General features: G+C 42.9%; 1 protein-coding gene across 1 annotated transcript in view; it reads right to left on the bottom strand.

Annotated features, from left to right (window-relative positions):
* The window catches only part of LOC119150106 (muscular LMNA interacting protein), a 63,303-nt gene that overhangs the window by 19,603 nt on the left and 24,566 nt on the right, over window positions 1-19,134 (bottom strand). Inside the window, exon 7 of the mRNA XM_037392323.1 lies at window positions 10,130-10,255. Within this exon, the coding sequence (XP_037248220.1) occupies window positions 10,130-10,255 (126 nt within the window). The remainder of the gene's footprint in view (window positions 1-10,129; window positions 10,256-19,134) is intronic.

The raw sequence follows: 19,134 nt of genomic DNA, 5'->3' as shown, positions 1-19,134 counted from the left end.
TCTGAAAGTCAGTAAGAACTGAAAGGTGGTCCCCAGCTGAGGGAGCTACACCTGCTTATCTGCTAGCTCTTCACTTGGGCAGGTCATTCCTTTCTCCTTCAAAATGACAGCTGGTTTCCCAAAAGCTAATGCTCTCTGCCCTGACATAAATTTCTATGGATTATATCTCCACATGAATCACAGAATCATAGAAGGGTCCAACCTTTTGTGGGAAAGGGAGCCTAAATGAGGTTACCTAGCACCCTGTCCAAATACATCTTGAAAACCTCCACCGCATCCCTGAGGCGGTTGTTCCAATGATTGGCTGTTCTCACTGTAAAAAAAAATAATAATTATATAACAAGATGAAACATCTCCCAGTGCAAATTGTACCCATTATCCCTTGTCTTCTTCATGAGGCTCCCTGTGAAGAGAGAAGAGAGCCTCTGTCACTTTTGTAGCCACCCTTTAAGTGCTGAAATACTGTGATGAGGTCCCCCCCGAGCCTTCACTTCTCCAGGGAGAAAAGACCTAACTCCTTCAGTCTTTCCTCATAAGCAGCTTCTCCAGCCCTTTGATCATCCTCATGGCCCTCCTTGGGACTCCTTTTTTAAACTGCAGAGACTGGAACTGAACACAGTACTCGAGAGCAGAGTTGTGCTCTTCCACCCTACACAGTCCTCCATTAAAGACTGCCAGCAGAGGCATGCTTTGGAGTTAACCACAGAGATAAATGTTACCTCAGGCTTTCTATCACTGCAATAGTTGTGCCCAAGTCCACCTTCCTGAGTCGTTTTATTCCAATCAAAAGGAGTGTTCAAGTCATATAATTATTCAAGACCAATGAGTGTAAATAAGAGCAGCAGAACCTGGTGCATGGTGGGCAGAGTGGGGAAGGAGACTACAAGGGAGATGACAAGGGTGATAAGAACAGTCAGCTCACTTGAATGGGCAACATTTTTATTTCAGAAGCAGCATGCGCATAGATGAGAGAAGAGGGCCTTCTCTGCTCTTCTCCAGTCACAAGGACAGACACAATACTTTGGGTCCTGCTGCCTTCTCCCATCAAAGCTCAAACCACATTGTGGAATGATTTAGGCCACAGCTTATGGATATCATCGCTCCGAACAGTTATCATCTACAAAACCTGCCAGGTCTATCTTTCAGCTTCATCTGTGTAATTCCACCAGCTATGAAGATTCAGGTACTTTGTGGAGCTTCAAACAAAACCAGCCTGGCATTGAGTCCGGTCTGCCTAAACACCACCACAGTGTCCTTTCAATAAAGTATTTCAAAGAGAGACAGCTGTTATGTTCTTATACCCTGAGCCAACAAATGAGATGATACTGGTTTTAGGAGCCCACCTCACTAATATGACACAAGTGATCATTCTGTTTTTTCCCATATCCTATTTCCCATTTCTGAGGGAACACTCATTTAATGTATTTTTTTATAGAAGTGCGAGATCATTCACTGGCACATCCTGTCCATTCTCAATTGTGTATTTACAACATATTTTAAATGATTGTGAGAATTTATGGCAGCTGGTTTTGCCCTCTAGTGGAAGATGAAGTACAACATATAGCTAGAAAGGTAACAGGTATCTATAGATTGACCATGTGGAGACTGACCATGTGTTTACTGGATGGCAGGAGAGACAGCAAGCAAGTCATGGCACATATTATTCCTTATCCCAAGGGATGATGAGTGGAGAAGGAGATCTCCAGGGAATTTACAGAGATGACAGTCCAGGTTTAGTAAAGCGTGGAAAGAAATTCCCATCTTGTCAGGATGTTGTTTACAGAGCAGGTCTAACACTCTGAAATTTCAACACCTGATCCTGTGTCTACTGTACTCTATTTTCTGTTACTTCACTGTATTTTCTGTTACTTCAATTATTTATGACAATAAAATAAATAATTTCATTTTAAAAACATGAATAGCTCAAACTGTAGTTGGGTGGTACAGAGGACAGGGTTATTACAAGAAAAAATATGAAAATATCATCAGGGGTTTTAATCAATGAGTATTGACTCAAAAGTTAAATATTAATCATGTGAATAAGACAGAATTTAATCTTCTTTTGGTTATCAAAGAATGTTAATACTATAGACCAAAAAAGAAACATTTTAAAAAAAATTAAGTGTTGAATATTTACTTCCTGTGTAAATAAACCTCTGTTTGTATTAAACTAGGCTAACATTGATATCTGATTATTTTGTTTCCCGAAGTATTGGGCCACACCTGAGAGTGACATCAGTTCAGAAATACAATGTATTTTACTAAAGTTATTTACTATCACTGCCAGTAATGCATAAAAATTTTACCACACTCTGATAATTGAGTTGTCTCATTTTATATCAGTTAACCTTATCTTCATTGGCTGAGACTTTAAAATTATTGTAAATAACTAAAAAAATTAAATTATTTTAAACACTTAAAACCGATCAATGGTAAATTCAGTTCTACTGAAAATTCTCCAAAGAAGTCTCAAAAAATATATTCGTATCAAAAAATCTTTGTCATTCTCACCAGTCCTGCTTCAGAAGACCTAATTATTGAATTGTTTTGTACTAATCATAGTTAACATCATAGATTCCCTTGGATTTTCACTAAAACTTATGGGATGGAAGAAAGAATTTGCTACATTAACTAAATTCAGGGATCCATCTGGAAAAACACAAGCATTGTCATGACATGTGGACTTGACCAAAGTCAGGAGCCTATTTACATGACAAGAGGCATGGCATAGGGAAGTCAAGCAAAAGCCCAAATGTGTGGGCTTTTTTCCTTAAATTGTCACAGCAGGTCAGTAGTAGGGCCTCATCTAAAACACAGCCCTCCCAATTAGCTCGCTCATGACATAACCATTTAAAGTGCTGCTGCAAAAGTATTTGAAGTAAAATTAAATGATCCTCTGATCATTTCTTTGACAGAATACAGCACTCTTTGGTGAGCTCTGGGCTATGGATGATGCTACTCCACCCTAGAAAATTGAAACTTAAATAGAAAGCCAGAGTTCAATACAGAAAAGAGACTATATCAAATATACATTATATATTGAAAAATATATATAAAATATAAAAATAAAATGAAAGCTGTTTACAGATGTATGAAGTTTAGCAAAGGTATTTCACGTACTTCTGTAACAGCAGACAGTAGAAAATGACCCAAGTAAGAGAGCAATTTTATGTTATAGAGGGAAATTAAAGAAATCAAAGAGATGATGTTGCTCTTGTATTTACATTGCACAGGAAGAACCTGTTAACATCAGAGAGGTGTGACTGCATTTATCAGTTTGCAAAGCTCACAAAGGTTGCTTGGAATGGCAAGTTTCTTGAGATAAAGAATTGCAGATGAAGAGGTCTCGTAATCATCACCATAGGGGTGGAATGCAAATACACAGGCTGGGCTGTCCTATGACCTCTGCATTCAAGAGAAAAGTTTTGGGTGCACAGTGCTGTGGGAAATCAGTGGCAGCAAAAATCCCTTCTTTCAACAATTATTCAGCAAGTATATCCCTGTTTGAGAAAATAGTTAACATGTTATACTGAAAAATTACACTATCTTAATTATCTTCAGAAAACTTTTCCATGCCTTATTCACCTTCCTATACAAATTTTTGAGTTTCTAGCAGTGTTTTCATTAGCAACAGCACATACCCATTTTTGCTATAAAAACTGGCTTCAACAATCATAGGAACTATTTGTTTGTTCATGTAAACGCCCTGCAATGAACCAGGAAAACTGTTGAAAAATACTTGATCATAAAATCATTGCTGCTTAAATAAGCATGTCAGTCCAGCTTAGTATAAATTAAAACAGAACAAAAACACAGTGCAGCAGATGTGCAAAGGTGCTTTTGTTCAGCAGGATGCCTCAAAGATGGAATGGAAGGTTGTTTTTTGTTTTAGTCCATCCTAGCAAGTGGGTAAAATGGTAAATTCTATAAATCTCACAGAACAGAGGGGCCAACTTCAGACACTATTGACAGTGACTACTAACCTAAATTATGTTTTTCGTCAATGGGGAGAGAAGGGCATTTCCAGGCATTTCTTTAGAGTCTGAGAGCTGACCAACATACATTCTCTGCAGAGGTGATACCTCTTTCCAAAGCAGTCTCAGCTCCCAGTGTGCCTAAAAGTAGTAACGCATACTTCACACTGGTGCTTCCCCTGATGAGAAAACCACGACATGGCCCGAAGAAACAGCACCTAATACCTGTCTTTTAACCTCTTGCATCCCTAATAAAGCACACTGTACCTCTCCAAGTGGGATTATCTTTCCTGGCATCAAGATCTGAGCATTTGCAGCCAAATTCCGCGTTAGAAAAAGAGGACTTGGGAAGGATGCATCTGAGGGATCCAAACAACATCTTCTATGGACTTGCAGAAGTAATGGCTTTCTAACACCAGACAAGAGCTCTTTTGAGGTACTGTAAACACCTTGTGTCAGCTGCTCCTCGACAAAACTTCAGTTAAGACAGAGGGCACTGTTTTCACCTTACAAAGCTGGTTAGCCAGCCCTGTCACCCACAGGCCTTAGACTACAGAGATTTTGTCTAACTTCTTCACTGCTGTTTCGAAGAAGACACAGATGCCAGCAAGGGTGTGATTCCCCTTGTATTGGCAAGACACAACTGCTTGTCAGGATGCCAGATAGAGCCACTGGAAAAGCCTGTATTTCTCTCAGGTTACCCTCCCTTCCCTCAGTTCCCAAGAAAAAAAGAAATAGCCCGTGACTTTAGTATGGGTAAATGTTAAACATAATCTGAGCATGAGGGATGAAATAAATGATTCCTCCTTTAGAGGACAAATAGTTTAAATGAAGAGTGGTGGGAGTCCTATCCTAGCTAGTCTGCAGAAAGCAAGCCCCGACATAAGCTGTGCTGAGGGAAGGAAAAGCAGCAATATCTCCAGGGACACTGGAGAGACAGGCTTATCTGAGACATCTCCCAGAGCACCTGCCAGCACTGAATCCTAATTCAGAAACTCAGCTGAATTCTGCCTAGAACTAAAAGGATAAAAGTCTGACAAAGCTCTTGAATCACACCACACTTGACGCTCACCTTAATGTACAAAGAGTTGTGACTGTAAGGGTTATAAGGATTCCCATGAATGTCACACATGATGGAAGACAAGTGGCTGAAAGGTCCAAAGTTTAGAGTCAGCAAGGGAGATGGATGCAAAGGGGAGTTAGGCGGAGGGATCAGTTTAGTTGGATACAGAGGGTGTAGGAGAGCAGTCTCAAGAAGGAAGCTTTGGACAGAAAGAAAAGTGCTTGTCTTTCACCTTATTTAGATGTCATAGGGCTTGATGAACAACTAGGAAAGATACTCTACCTTTATGCCAATGCAATTGCTCTACATCAGCACGAAAGTACACACACAAATACCTACTTGTAGATGTCCCATTAAACCAGTTATGCTTTGACTGGGGTCCAGTTCATCTCCTTCCTACAGCTCAACTGATGCTCAAGTGACAGAAAAAGAAAGCCCAGAAGGATCTTGTGCCAAGATAAAATGGCCACATTTGGGGACATTTTCTGAGAGGATGGATTGGAAGTAAAACCAATCTGAAAACAAGTTCTGAGAGGTACAAAAGAAATTCTGCCCTATCTATGTACTATCAGGAGCACATCAGGCTTTTTAACAAGATTCTAAAAGCCTTTTCAGCTATTTAAGATGTGAAGATGCATGAACGATGTATTTCACTACTGCAAGATTCAGCAGTTAACAGTTTCTGGTTAAAAAAACCAAATACACATGTGTTTTTTGCACCTAAAGGATAAAATCCTTAAAAAAAAAAAAAAAGACTAAATGATCTGGGATAGAATCAAGGAGGCACACAGCTTTTGGCACAAATCTCATGCTTAGGTTTTGTCAAAGCCATTGATACAACACATCCTGTATTCTCACCCATTTGGCTGGCTGAGTCTATACCAGAAACTCCCCTGCATGCTGTGCCTTTGAGCTCAAGACCCAGAAAATTTGTGACAAGAGCTGCGATTAGTTCCAACAGAAGCTAATGTGGCACCTGCTGAAAGAGTGAGCATAAGCAAACAAGCAGATCAGACCCTGGTAGTGGCAAGAGTGGAAGGGGACCAGGCAGCAGCCACTTCACACCGACCTTGCCTCCTACCAGTCCTCCTCAGAGGCACCAGCCCTGCTTCTGTTAAAGATAAACCTTGGCAAACTGGACTTAACACTGCATGCCAAGTGTAACTGATATCCCTTTAGTTCATTCTTATCTTGCTCTTCCATTGCCCAAAGTGGTTTATTTTTTAATGACAAAGGAGCCTATGTACACTCTTGTTAATAAATATTTGCAAGCACATGAATGCTCTAACATTTATTGTAAATTGTTTTCATATAACTATGTAAAAAATCCCCTATTTTTTCCCAAAAAAAGATTCTTTTTCCCAAGTTTCAAATTAAATTTTTCATGAAGCCATCACATCAGTGCTGCTCACGAGTTACATATACTTCTGGTATATTTTATGGTGCTTTTTTGAACAAATTGAAGCATACTTGCAAAAATCCTGAAACATTGATGAAATGTGCTAAGCAAGAGGAAAAATATTCTTTCTCATGATGAGGACATTACAATCTCCAGCAAGGGCATCTAAAAACGTGGGACACAATACTGTCAGATTGGAACCTCAAAAATACTACACTCTGTCTGTAACAACTGTTTGACAAGTAGATATCCACTGAATGGCCACAGCAAATTGTATATGTCCTCAGGGGGAAAAAAAAAAAAAAAAAAAAAAAAAAAAAAAGAAGAAGAAGAAGAAGGCAGCATAAGATAATATGATAAAAAGCCAAAATGAAATGGGATTTTCCCTGGTTTATAAAATTTACTGGCACACCAGTGTCAATCTATATACAGTGTACCCAGAACACAGATAAAAAGAGCTATCTGTGAGCTGAGCTACATTCTTTCCAGACAATCTTTACTAATTTAGAAATCTCTTTTTGCCTCCATCCATTACTTTGGTTGTTCTTACTGTTCTGCATAAGAACAGCTGCCTAAAACAAAAATTACTGATTTTTTTTTAAAAGGGAAATGGCCTTTTCCACGTGGGGATGTTTCTTAATGAAATGAAAAGCAAACAGGCTACTCGGTTGTGCAAAAAACTGTGTGTTCAATACAGGGATGTGAAGCTGAAGGTCAGCAGTTACAGCTGGCTGCATCATTATGTCTCAAAGTGAATGTCACCCACATAGTCACCAGCACTTAGTGTCACACTGGGAGGTTTGGCAGGGTGAGGAGGTACTACTGAGGTCTAAGAAAAATCAAAAGAGAAAAGTTAATAAAGCTGGTGTCATCTGGAACCTCATCTAGTCTGTATCATCCTCAAAGATGCAGCCTGAAAGGGTCTGTCTTTTCAAGGTGGGCTGGGTGAAGGAGGGGCAGCAGTCACCTAGGGAGGATGTTGTTGGCAGTGGTAATAGAAAAAAAAAAAAAAAAAAAGGAAAGAAAACACAGAACGAGGGAGAGAACAGAAATGCAACACCTGAACCTCCCGGAAGGACTGGGAAAATGTCCAAAGTAAACCAGGGAAAATCAGTAACAGTATGAGCAGTTTTGCCTTCAGCCATAGTACATGCCTGCTAAATTCTTATTCGAGGACTGGAAGAGCTGGACAAGCATCAGCTCTTCCACAGGAAGCAGGAAGCCTAGCTGCTAGTCTCCTAGTTTAAATCCACAGCTCTCATACGCCATGTAGGCAGTCAATTTACCTGATTTTGGGGGTCATATTGGTAACACTTCCCACTTTTTGGAAGCCAGCTGCTGTGCAGCCAAAAACGCTAACTACTATGAACAGGTGAAGAGGGAGAACGAGTGTCCTTACAGGGTAACAGCCCTGTGGTTAGAGACAGCCACTGCAATTTTCAAGCTGTTGTCTGGGCAGGGAGCCCAGTTCCACAAGCAGTGCTGCAGCCCTCTTAGAGCCAGTGAAAACCCTCAGGAGAGTTTCACAGATGCTGTAAGATTATGAACGTCCTCATGTGGGCACCCAAGTCTCCTCCAGTCACAAGGAACTTGTATCAGTACCATAAACCTACTCTGAGAGGCAAGAGCTGAAATCATCAGCATATGCTGTCATGTTCAGCACTTTAGTGTTTTCCCCAGATCTGACTATTATTGTACTAACTGTTCTGTTAGACTACCACTAGAATCATATAGCCATTTCTCAAACAAACAAAACCAGTTTCTCTTAAGTCAGTGAATTCATCCGAATACAGATCTACATACTTCCTTTTTCAGAACAAAGATGTGTTAATAGAGATGTCCCAAAATAATAAGTATTTTACAGCAACCTGTAATATTTCTTAGGATAAAAATACCAATTTATCAGTACTTTAAAGCATATGACATTGTTCTATTAAATAAAGGAAGCAAACCTGAACATATTCATTGTGAAATTAACTTTTCCATCTATCAAAGTCAGTGCACTATTTGTTTAGTTCATTTTAATGGATAGCTTTTATATAAAATAGTTTTGGCCCTTGTTATAACAAACACATTTATTCACGAACTTATTATGTCCTCAGTACTTCAGTAATACGTACCAAAAGTAATTTATAATGCGTAATTTGATTGATTTTCACAAATAGCTTCAGAAGTTAGAAAGCTTCAGAGTATGGCAATAACCCCAGGTTTGTATTTGTCCAAAAATACAGTTTCATGAGTGCATCATTCCTTCATCAGCAAAACTATAGCCAGCATAATCAGTGCCCAGCCCTGATGAAAAGGAGGTATAAGCTGCCCCTGCCTTTGCAGAGAGGCCCTACTGAGGTGCCCTAGACCAGGAGTTTTCTAGCAGCAGCTTCATGTCAGCCCTCCTCCTCTTTCATCCCAGGTGAATGGCAGCGCAGTGCCTTGGCATCAGAAAGTTTTCAGTAAGTTAAAGCGTGAAAAACTCATTATGAACTCACCTGTAGTCTACGAAGTCAAATATTCACCATCAACCACAAAAGTTCAAAGACATTCTATAGAAACCTATAGAATGAGAAACCATCTGATGCTACCCATATGTGTTGCTGGAGCCCACTAATGCTACAAATAGTCTTGCTCTGTTTGTAATGCTGCACTATTGAGAAATGCCAGGTTCATCCTACCGCAAGTCAGAGCTATGGGAAAGAATGGAAAGAACTAAAATGAACATCTTTTTAAAAAATCAGTTATAAAAGGAAGACGAGTGGACTGCCATTGCTACAGTCTCTCTACGATGTGACTAGAGAGGCATAGAAGCAAGATAAATTCAGTTAATAAGGTATTCTATTCACATTGTGTCTGACAAGAGGACTATTGACTTCATTTTACTACCCTCCAGATGGAAGATTCTGAATATACGGGATAGGTTGATAGTAAGTTTCTACAAGAATAGATTATGTGGCACAGTCAAGTTATTCACAATAACGCACACAAACACAAATGTACAAGGCCGACAGAACCATTTATCTGCCTTTTCCTGAAATAATGCCCCATACGTAACATACAAGGTCAGCAAAGTTCAAGATGTGTTTTTGCAAAACGATCCTATTGTTTTATGCTGTGTTTTGTGGGAGAAGACAGCACTTTTGCTGCCCCATGGGCTGCCCACTGATGTCCCTTCCATGTGGTAGAAGAGCTGTCCCCTCCAGCTGTGGAGGGACATGAATATGGACCTGGGGAAGCTATGCACTAGGGAGACACATGGAAACTCTTTGGGGCTTTCTACAGTCTCCCTTGGAGAGGAAAGTCTGAACCTTGCCAGGCTCTTGCTGTACTCATTTCTCTTTAGAGAGGATTCAGGTCTGGATCCCAAATGGAGGAACTGCTTTCTAGTAGATCTGATCCAGACACCTGCTTGACAGGGGAGCACAGGATTTCCACTTCCTTTCGTACAGTGTTTCCTACAGACATCATAAAAAGGTCCTCTCCTCAACGTACAGATTTTTAGATCACTAAAAAAGTCCCTATAGAAAGCCCAGCTGACCATCTCCAGCCTGCAGACTCTCCTCCAGGAGCCAGGTGCCCCTTGGGGTATCATCTAACTTTGCAAGAAAAGAGACCAGGACAAAATAAGGATTTAAGATTATTCTGTCATCTTTAAGGAAACTAGCTGAGGGTACAAAATCCTTCAGCCTGAGAGTTACTCACCTGCTCATTATCTTGATCACGGATTTCTTCAAGGTACTTTTTAAAAGGATTGGGTTGATAGGGTTCCTCCTTTTGCTGTGCAGTCTTTCCTTTCACCAGCATGGGACGAATGACACCAGGTTTTGTCTTGACCCATAGCACACCCAGGAGAAAAGAGATGTAAGGAAAATGAAATAAAATAAATAATTCAAAATTTACAGAATGTATGTTAGACAAGTAAATTCCAGTAGGACTAAACTGACCAGATTTGTAAAAAATTTTCTTTCACCACCAAAATTATTCAGGTGTCACGTTGCATGACCTACTTTTAATACAGATTGTGGAAAAAAAAGGCAAGAGCTGTTTTTACACAGAATTTCATCACTGACATCTGTTTATTACAGACAGAAAAATAGATGCTGGGCTGTCAGACTATGGTTTGTGGGCTTTGCTGGCTGGTTTTGCTAGCTGTTCAGCTGCATCTTGATCAGTTCATCAAGTCACACTTTATGCACAGCCGCATGTCTGCTTTCACACTGCAAATTCCTTTCTGATCTTCTCAAAACAGTAACTGTGAAACAAGGGCAGAATGTGATGCTGTTAACTTACACCCAGGCAGCAACATATTAGTGGAAAGCCTTTCTGGGATATATCAGTGATTAAATGCTGGATTTTATAAAGTCATAGAATCATAGAATCGTTTAGATTGGGAAAGACCTTTAAGATCATCGAGCCCAACCATTAACTTAGCAGTGCCAAGTCCACCACTAAACCATGTGTAGATGTGGCATTTAAGGACATACATCTTTTAAATACCTGAGGGATGATGATTCAACTACTTCCATGGGCAACCTGTTCCAATGCTTGACAACCCCTTCAGGGAAGAAATTTTTCCTAACATCCAATCTAAATCTCCCCTGGTGCAACTTGAAGCAATTCCCTCTTGTCCTATTGCTTGTTATTTGGGTGAAGAGACTGACACCTACCTCACTACGACCACCTTTCAGGTAGTGTAGAGAGTGACAAGGTCTCCCCTGAGCCTCCTTTTCTCCAGGCTAAACAACCCCAGTTCCCTCAGCCGCTCCTCCTAAAACTTGTGCTCAAGACCCTTCACCAGCTTTGCTGCCCTTCTCTGGACACAGTCTAGCACCAAAAAATCTTTGTCATAGTGAGACGTCCAAAACTGAACACAGGATTCAAGGTGAGGCCTTACCAGTGCCGAGTACAGGGGGACAATCACTTTCCTTGTCCTGCTGGACATACTATTTCTGATACAAGCCAGGGTGCTATTGACTGCCTTGGGCCACCTGGGCACACTGGTGGCTCATGTTCAGCTGCCTGCCAACCAACACCTCCAAGCCCTTTTCCGCCAGGCAGCTTTCCAGCCACTCTTCCCCAAGCCTGCGGTGTTGCAAGGGGTTGCTGTGACCCAGGTGCAGGACCCAGTACTTCTGCTTGTTCGACCTCGTAAAATTGGCCTCAGTCCATCAACGCAGCCATCCAGATCCCTCTGCAGACCCTTCCTACCCTCAAGCAGATCAACACTCCCCCACAACTTGGTGTCAGCTGCAAACTTACTGAGGGTGCACTCCATGCCCTCATCCAGATCACTGATAAAGATATTAAACAGAACTGGCCCCAGTACCAAGCCCTGGGGAACACCACTTGTGACCGGCCACCAAGCAGACTGAACTCCATTCACCACCACTCTGTTCATGGGCTCAGCCATCCAGCCAGTTTTTCACACAGTAAACATTACGTCCATCCAAACCATAAGCAGCCAGTTTCTCCAGGAGAACGCCGTGGGAAACTGTGTCAAAGGCTTTACTAAAGTCTAGGTAGGCAACATCCACAGTCTTTCCCTCATCTGCTAAGTGGATCACCTTGAAATAGAAGGAGATCAGGTTAGTCAAGCAAGAACTGTTTTTCTTAAGCCATGCTGACTGGGCCTTATCCCCTAGTTGTCCTGTACGTGCCACATGACGGCACTCAGGATGATCTGCTCCGTAACCTTCCCCAGCACTGAGCTCAGGCCGACGGGCCTGTAGTTCCCTGGATCCCCCTTCTGGCCCCTCTTGTCAATGGGCATCACGCTGGCTAACTGCCACTCAGCTGGGACCTCCCCGGTCAGCCAGGACGGCTGATGTATGATCACAAGTGGCTCGGTGAACACATCTGCCAGCTCCCTCAGTACCCTTGGGTGGATCCCATCCAGCCCCACGGACTTGTCCACGTTCAAGTGGTGAAGCAGGTCACTTGGATTACGGGGACCTCATTCTGCTCCTCATCCCTGTGTTCCAGCTCAGGGGGCTGGGTACCTGGAGGACAAGTGGTCTTACTATTAAAGACTAAGGCAAAGAAGGCATTAAGTACCTCAGCCTTTTCCTCATCCGTTGTCTCTATGTTTCCCCCTGCATCCAATAAAGGATGGAGATTCTCATTAGCGCTCCTTCTGTAGCTAATGTATTTATAGAATCATCTTTTATTGTCTCTTATGACAGTAGCCGGATTAAGTTCTAGTTGGGCTTTGGCCCTTCTAATTTTTTCCCCTGTGTAACTTCGTGACATCCTTGTAGTCCTCCTAAGTGGACTGCCCCTTCTTCCCAAGGTCATCAACTCTCCTATATTTTCCTTGATTTCGAGCAGAGTCTCTCCACTCAGCCAGGCCAGTCTTCTTCCCTACCAGCTTATCTTTCCGCACATGGGGACAGACTGCTCCTGTGCCTCTAAGATTTTTTTCTTAAAGGTTGTCCAGCCTTCCTGGACTCCTTTGTCCTCTAGGAGTGCCTCCCAAGGGACTCTGTCAACCAGGCTCCTAAACAGGCCTATGTCAACCCTCCAGAAGTCCAAGGTAGTCGACCCTCCTCTTTACTTCTCCAAGAATTGAAAACTCTATCATTTTGCAATTGCCCTGTCCAAAACAACCTCCAAGCAGCACATCACCCACAGGTCCTTCTCTGCTCGCCTACAGCAGGTCTAGCTGGGTGCCTTCCCCAGTTTTCTCATGTTGCAGCACAAACAAACTAGTAGACCACTACAAGGCTTTGCCATTGGTCAGATTCTACTGTCTGTGCTGTATCTCCTTCCTCCAGAGGCCAGACCACACTGCTCCTCCTTTGTCTAACCCCCTTTCTCACAATCCTCAGGGCTATTTAACCACTTAGCAGGAACGAGCTACACCTGCACATCATCCATGTCTATCAACTCACTGCTTTTGTGGCAAGGCCACAGCTGCATGTTATCAATGCTAATCAACCCACTGCCTTCATTCCTCTACAGTCTCATACACCAGCTGTGTGAGGAAGCTCTCTTCCACACACTCCAGGCACCTCTTAAACTGTTTCCTCTCTGCTGAATTGTATTTCCAGCAGACATCTGGTAAGTTGAAATCCCCCATGACAACAAGGGCTAGCAACTGTGAGACTTCTCCCAGCTGGTTATAGAATATTTTATCTGCATTTTCATCCACCTTTTCATCCTGGTTGGGTGGTCTGTAACAGACTCCCACCATGACATCTACCTTGTTAGCCTTCCCCCTGATTCTTACCCATAAACACTGAACCCATCATCACCATCATTAACAATCAAAATGCTGCCTAACATACAGGGCTATCTCATTTCCTTTCCTTCCTTGCCTATACCTTCTGAGGAGTTTATAGCCATCCACTGCAGCACTTCAGTTGTGTGAGACATCCTACCATGTTTCCATGATGGCAACTGTGTCATAATGTTCCTGTTGCGCAACGGCTTCCAGCTTCTCCTGTTTGCTGCCCATGCTGTGTGCATTGGTGTAGACACACTCCAGTTGAGCTATTGATCATGCTACCTTTTTGAGAGGAGAAGCCCTAATTCTTACCTGGCCATTCTTGGGTGCTTCATAGTTTTTAGCACATCAATAACACTTGGGACTTTGCTGCTGCATAGATCTCCATCCCAGATCTTGCTGGCATGCTGTCCCTCAAACATCAGCATGCTGCCCCCAAGCTTCTCTCTAGCAAGCCTGGATTTTTCCCCTTTACCCTTTCAAATCTAGTTTAAAGGTTTTTCAGTGAGCCCTGCTAACTCCTGTGCAAAGATCCTTTTCTCACTTTGAGACAGGAGTACCTCACCTGTTGCCAGCAGGCCTGGTATCATGTAAACTAACCCATGACCAAAACACCCAAAATTCTGCCAGTGGCACCAGGCTCAGAGCCAGGTATCGATCTGCTGGCTCTTCCTGTTTCCTCCCTTATCATTCCCTGCAACTGGAAGGATAGAGGAGAACATCACTTGCGCTCCTGATCCTTTAACCAACTGTCCCAATGCCCTGAAGTCTCTCTTGAGTGCCTGCAGACTTCTTGTGACAACTTCATCACTGCCTGCCTGAAAAATCAATGATGGACAATAACCTGAGGGCTGTAGGATGGTAGGAAGCCCCAGGGAGGCAGCAGACTGCCCTACGAAGTGGGTCCAGCCTGCACACGGGGCCTTCTGTTCCCTTCAGCAGGGAGTCTCCGATGGCAATGACCCGTCTTTTTTACCTCACGGAAGCAGTTTTGACCCAGGGCATTGGCCAACTTAGCCTGGGCGACACCTCCATGCTAGATGAACCACCCTCCTCGTTACTGCTCAGTGCCGCCTGTTGAGCCTCACACCAGCTGTGCGAGGGGACCTGGGGTGGTGCGGTGGCCACAGAGGGGACACACTTGCTGTGCCAGGCAGGAACTTGTCCCCATTGCCCCCTGTCCCCTACGTCACTGCATTCAGCCAGGCAGAGAGAGGATAGGGAATCCCCCCCGTCACGCATCTGTCTGCCCATTGGGGCTGTCTCAGGAAGGCAGGGTGTGATCCCAGTAGTGTCTCTCTCTCTCTGGCTCCCTGACCCTGGTGCTCCCCAGCCCCCTCCCCCCTCCCCAGAGCGCTGCCACTGAGCAGAGCATCCCCTCTGCCCGGGTGCAGCTCCCATGGGAGCGCTCGCTGCCGCCGGTCGGCACTGGGGTCAGAGCAGGGCACCGCCTGCGGCCCTGCACCTGGGTGGCAGCGGGTTCCCACCGGAGCTCTGTCTGGCACCTGTGTCAGTCGTGGTGGGCACTGAGCTGAGAGAGGCCATGGCTTTCTGCCAGGTGGGTACCAATGCTCCCTGGGTGTAAGAGGCAAGGCTCTGGCACCCTTCCTGCATGCCCTGCCATGCAAACTGCTGCATCATGCCCTGATTGTCTGCCCTTTTTGCAGCACTCCTGGTTGCTTGCACCCCCGAAGGGCTTGTTTTACAGGTGTGGGGGGCTTGGCCGCCATTGCCCCGGCCCCACCCAGGTCCTGTCAGAGGCTGCCGTTCAAGCTGGGGGTCCTGGGGGCTCCCTTGGCTCCCCCTGAGGCTTCCCAGGTTGGGGAAACCCCCTTGTGCACCACACTGGAGTGTTCTTCTGCTGATGGTGCCAGCACCAGAGCTGCTCACCTCAGCGACTAAGTAACAGTATCTTTAAGACTTCACTCCGAAAAGTACAATTTTAGAGAATTTAATCAGCATGGATGTGTGATTCCCCTCATTTCAGACAAATCTCATTATCTAATCAAGAAAAAAATCTTCATTAGCTACCAACCAACCAAAAAATTGACAATTAACTTGTCAATTTAGCACATCTGTGATTTTCAGAATTCTTACAGTAAAGTCTGACATGATGAATTGTGACATAAACTCTGAACAGAGGCTAAGGGATATTTTTAAAATAGACAACTCATTTGGTAAGCAAAGAAAAGGAAGAAAAAAAGTGTACATTTTCACTGGAATTTGGTAATTACCAAAGTCCTGAAGGGGGCTGTAATTTAATTTAAACTTTTAAATTAGTCATTTATATTCTCCTCTTTTACGATGACCCCATAAGAAATGGGCAGTCTTTGTCACAACTGATACAGATGACAGCAGGACTGCTGCTGAGGTCCTTCAATAGTTACAGCCCAGAGGGGCAGCTTGCCCAACTGGGACTGAGAAATAGGTGCTGTCACAACTTTCCATCCTCAGTACCCAGCAGGGTAGCAAAATGTAAAGAAGAAACTTGATCTGCTATGAGATTTATTTACAAGATTTAGACTATGTACATTTAATAACACCATGCTGCCTATTTACAAGAGCAATACGCTTAAGCAGTCTGGAAAAAAATAGAAGCTTACAGTGAAAGTAAGCTTACAATGATGCAGCTGAGATTGCTGAATGTATCCTATAAACCGAGTTATAGATCACCTTAAAACAGGACCTGCAGGCATCCAGCAAGGATAGGGCAAGAGGGGTGCCCATCAGAGGGAAGTGTCCAGGAAGCAGATGTCCCTATTTCTTGTGCTTCCGCCTCTGCACTTCGAATGGACAGAGGCTGAGGTGAAGGTGGCAGAGGTGGGGAGAAGCACAACACACCTGGGAAGAGCAAGACCCAGGCAGCAAAATATCTTCACTTAGGTTTGTGTTTTGTCCTCTTTCCTTTTCACAGGTTGACACCCTTTCATCTGCTTTGTCAAATAAGAAACATATTCAACCAAAAGCAAAACCTCAGCTATGAGGTGATACTAATTTTTTTTTAAAAAAAGAGTAATAACTGCCAAATTGCATTAAAAACTTTTCCATTGAGGTCAACTTAGTGAAAGATGCACTGCTCATTTAATGAATTTATACTCTATAGTTCATGACTGTTTCTTTGTAGGATTCACCATAAAATACTTATTTTCCTCTCCAAGGAAGAGTTTGCAAAAGTGAAAGACTCCTCGCTTTCAACAGAAAGATAAATTAAAAAAAACAACAAGAAAGCTACAGTTGTTATCAAGTCATCATTACACAGACAAAGGACCTGTGGCCTTCTGGCACTCCTCCACACCATGTAACCATTCAATTAAAAGCCCACTGAGGTACCTGAAATCATCAAGGATAAGCTACTCTGCTTGTATAGGAAACCTCTTCCAGAAACATGCTGTAGGAATGCTTTTAAAGGAAGCATTTTCTAAACAAAATTGTGCACTCAAGTGCTGACTGAGTCATCTGTTTATGTCTGACTGCTAACAGAGTGGCAGATATCAGCCAGCAACCAGAATTTGAAATACTTCATCAACTCCCTGACAGGATATATAAAATTTTTGGTCCAAAACTAAAAACTTAAACTCTTTCTTTGATAGTGGGTGGCACAGCTGACACTGCTGAGAAACAAGCTAAGACTTAGTTTTGCAAAGGGAAGTGTGGGTCTTCTACAACAGCACTGAAAAATGGTAAAGGCTGTTACGGTAGCAATATGCTGCTGTCACATGGCTATAGCTCTATTAGCAAATTACACAGGGCCAAGACACAAGCTCCAGAGCTGGCCCCTAATCAGTTGTAGTGATTCAGTAACAGGGTGCTCCCTGGCATGGTTTTGGCCCAGGTCAGCAAGTGCACAGTCAGAAATAGGAGGATAGGCTGGGCCTACTATCAATAGGTAGGATGGAAATGGCCACCCTTCTTCAGGGACAGAAGGTATTTTGGCTGTATGAAAATGAGCCTTGCATATTTGCCTCAAAGCTTCAGAAGACTGAACTTCTCATCAGCATGCGTATGGGGATGTTCATCTCTAATTTTTTCTGCTGTTATTATGACACTGGTTGTCCCTGAGATCTTGCCGAAACTGATAGCTAAGTTACCAGTCGCAATCCTATTCCTCTCAGCAGAGGTCTAAAATCCTGAGTCCCGTGTTTCTCCTATCCAAGTCACTGTCACTTGCACTCATACAGAGTATTCAGAGATCCCCAAAGTATGTAGGACCAGATCCCTCTTCAACAGCTAGCAACGACTGCAGTCACTCTTTATGGTGCTGTGTCACTACAGACATTAAGTTGTTCTGGGTATCTGAACAACTTTCCTGTAAATGAGAAAATTGACTCTTACTGTTTAACAAGGAATTGGCTTTTTTAATATGTTTTCGATGCAGTGCTGTTTTGAGGCAGCCTACCTCTGAGACAATTAGACAAATGGTCAAGAAAAATATCAGATAAATTTATCAATTTAAAATGATAAAAATATTATATAAAAAATAAGATAAAAATGTATTATAAAACAGGTGAGCTAGCCTTGGGATAAAAGTTAGCTGCCCTCTTCCTTTCCTTTCTGCTCTGAGTCCATCAGACCTCACTTGACAAACAGCAAGCACTGAGTCTATCTGTTTGCTTGCATAACCTTTAAACCCAACTTTCCTGTACAAATAGTCTCTTGAAATCTTTGAAGCCTTCTGATTCAAATGGGAAAATCAAAGAATTCCCTCATGGAAAGGAACTATTCCCAGTCCTTTCCAACAAATGCATTAGTTTTGGGGAAATGAACCCTGAAGCTGACAGGGCAAGTATGCATCGCAGTACGCCCCAGCCAATGCAGTCATCTTCTGTCAGCACTGAGAAGCCAGAGTCACCTGAGCCTCTAAACTGTTGAGAGCACCTGCTTTCAAACAGTGAGAAACTGGCTCCCTTGTCAAGGATCATTGCAGGTTCCACAGTCAGCAAAAAGATGCTTTTTGCCCTAACAAGATAGATATAGATGTTTATCTAGTTGAACTGTGAAACTCCTTAAAATACTCCTCTTCTAGTTCTTTTCTGCCACAAATCAGTCTTCATAAAGGGAAATATGTTATTGAACATATTAGGGCATTTTTATTTTCCCCTTGTGCTGGCTTTACACTGGCAAAAATGCAATACAATATTCCAGTCAGTGTGTCAGCCCACAATGAAGTTCTCCTTTGTACATTTGAAAGTGTGAAGGCATATAATTGTGGTTAGAAGGATTTCTTCTTCCTCCAGCTAAATAGTAAATAATTCACATCACTGAAAAGCCTAGGAGTAGGATAATTATTTTCTCCATCTCCATGCTGAAGCAGCAGCAGGTCATGCACCAGAGCACAGACAACAAGGACAGCCATCCGTTTGAAATTCAACTTGTCTATTTTTGTTCATACCGAAATACTCGCATTTCAAGAAACAGCTGAATTTCCAACATGATGTCTGATACTATACTGTGTTATGATTTCCACTGACTCTGTGCTAAACTA

This window comes from Falco rusticolus, chromosome 6, assembly GCF_015220075.1.
Source record: "Falco rusticolus isolate bFalRus1 chromosome 6, bFalRus1.pri, whole genome shotgun sequence".
In the NCBI taxonomy this organism is placed as follows: Eukaryota; Metazoa; Chordata; class Aves; order Falconiformes; family Falconidae; genus Falco; species Falco rusticolus.
Note: the sequence above shows the minus strand (reverse complement) of the source record. Positions and strands in the feature narration are given on the sequence as shown.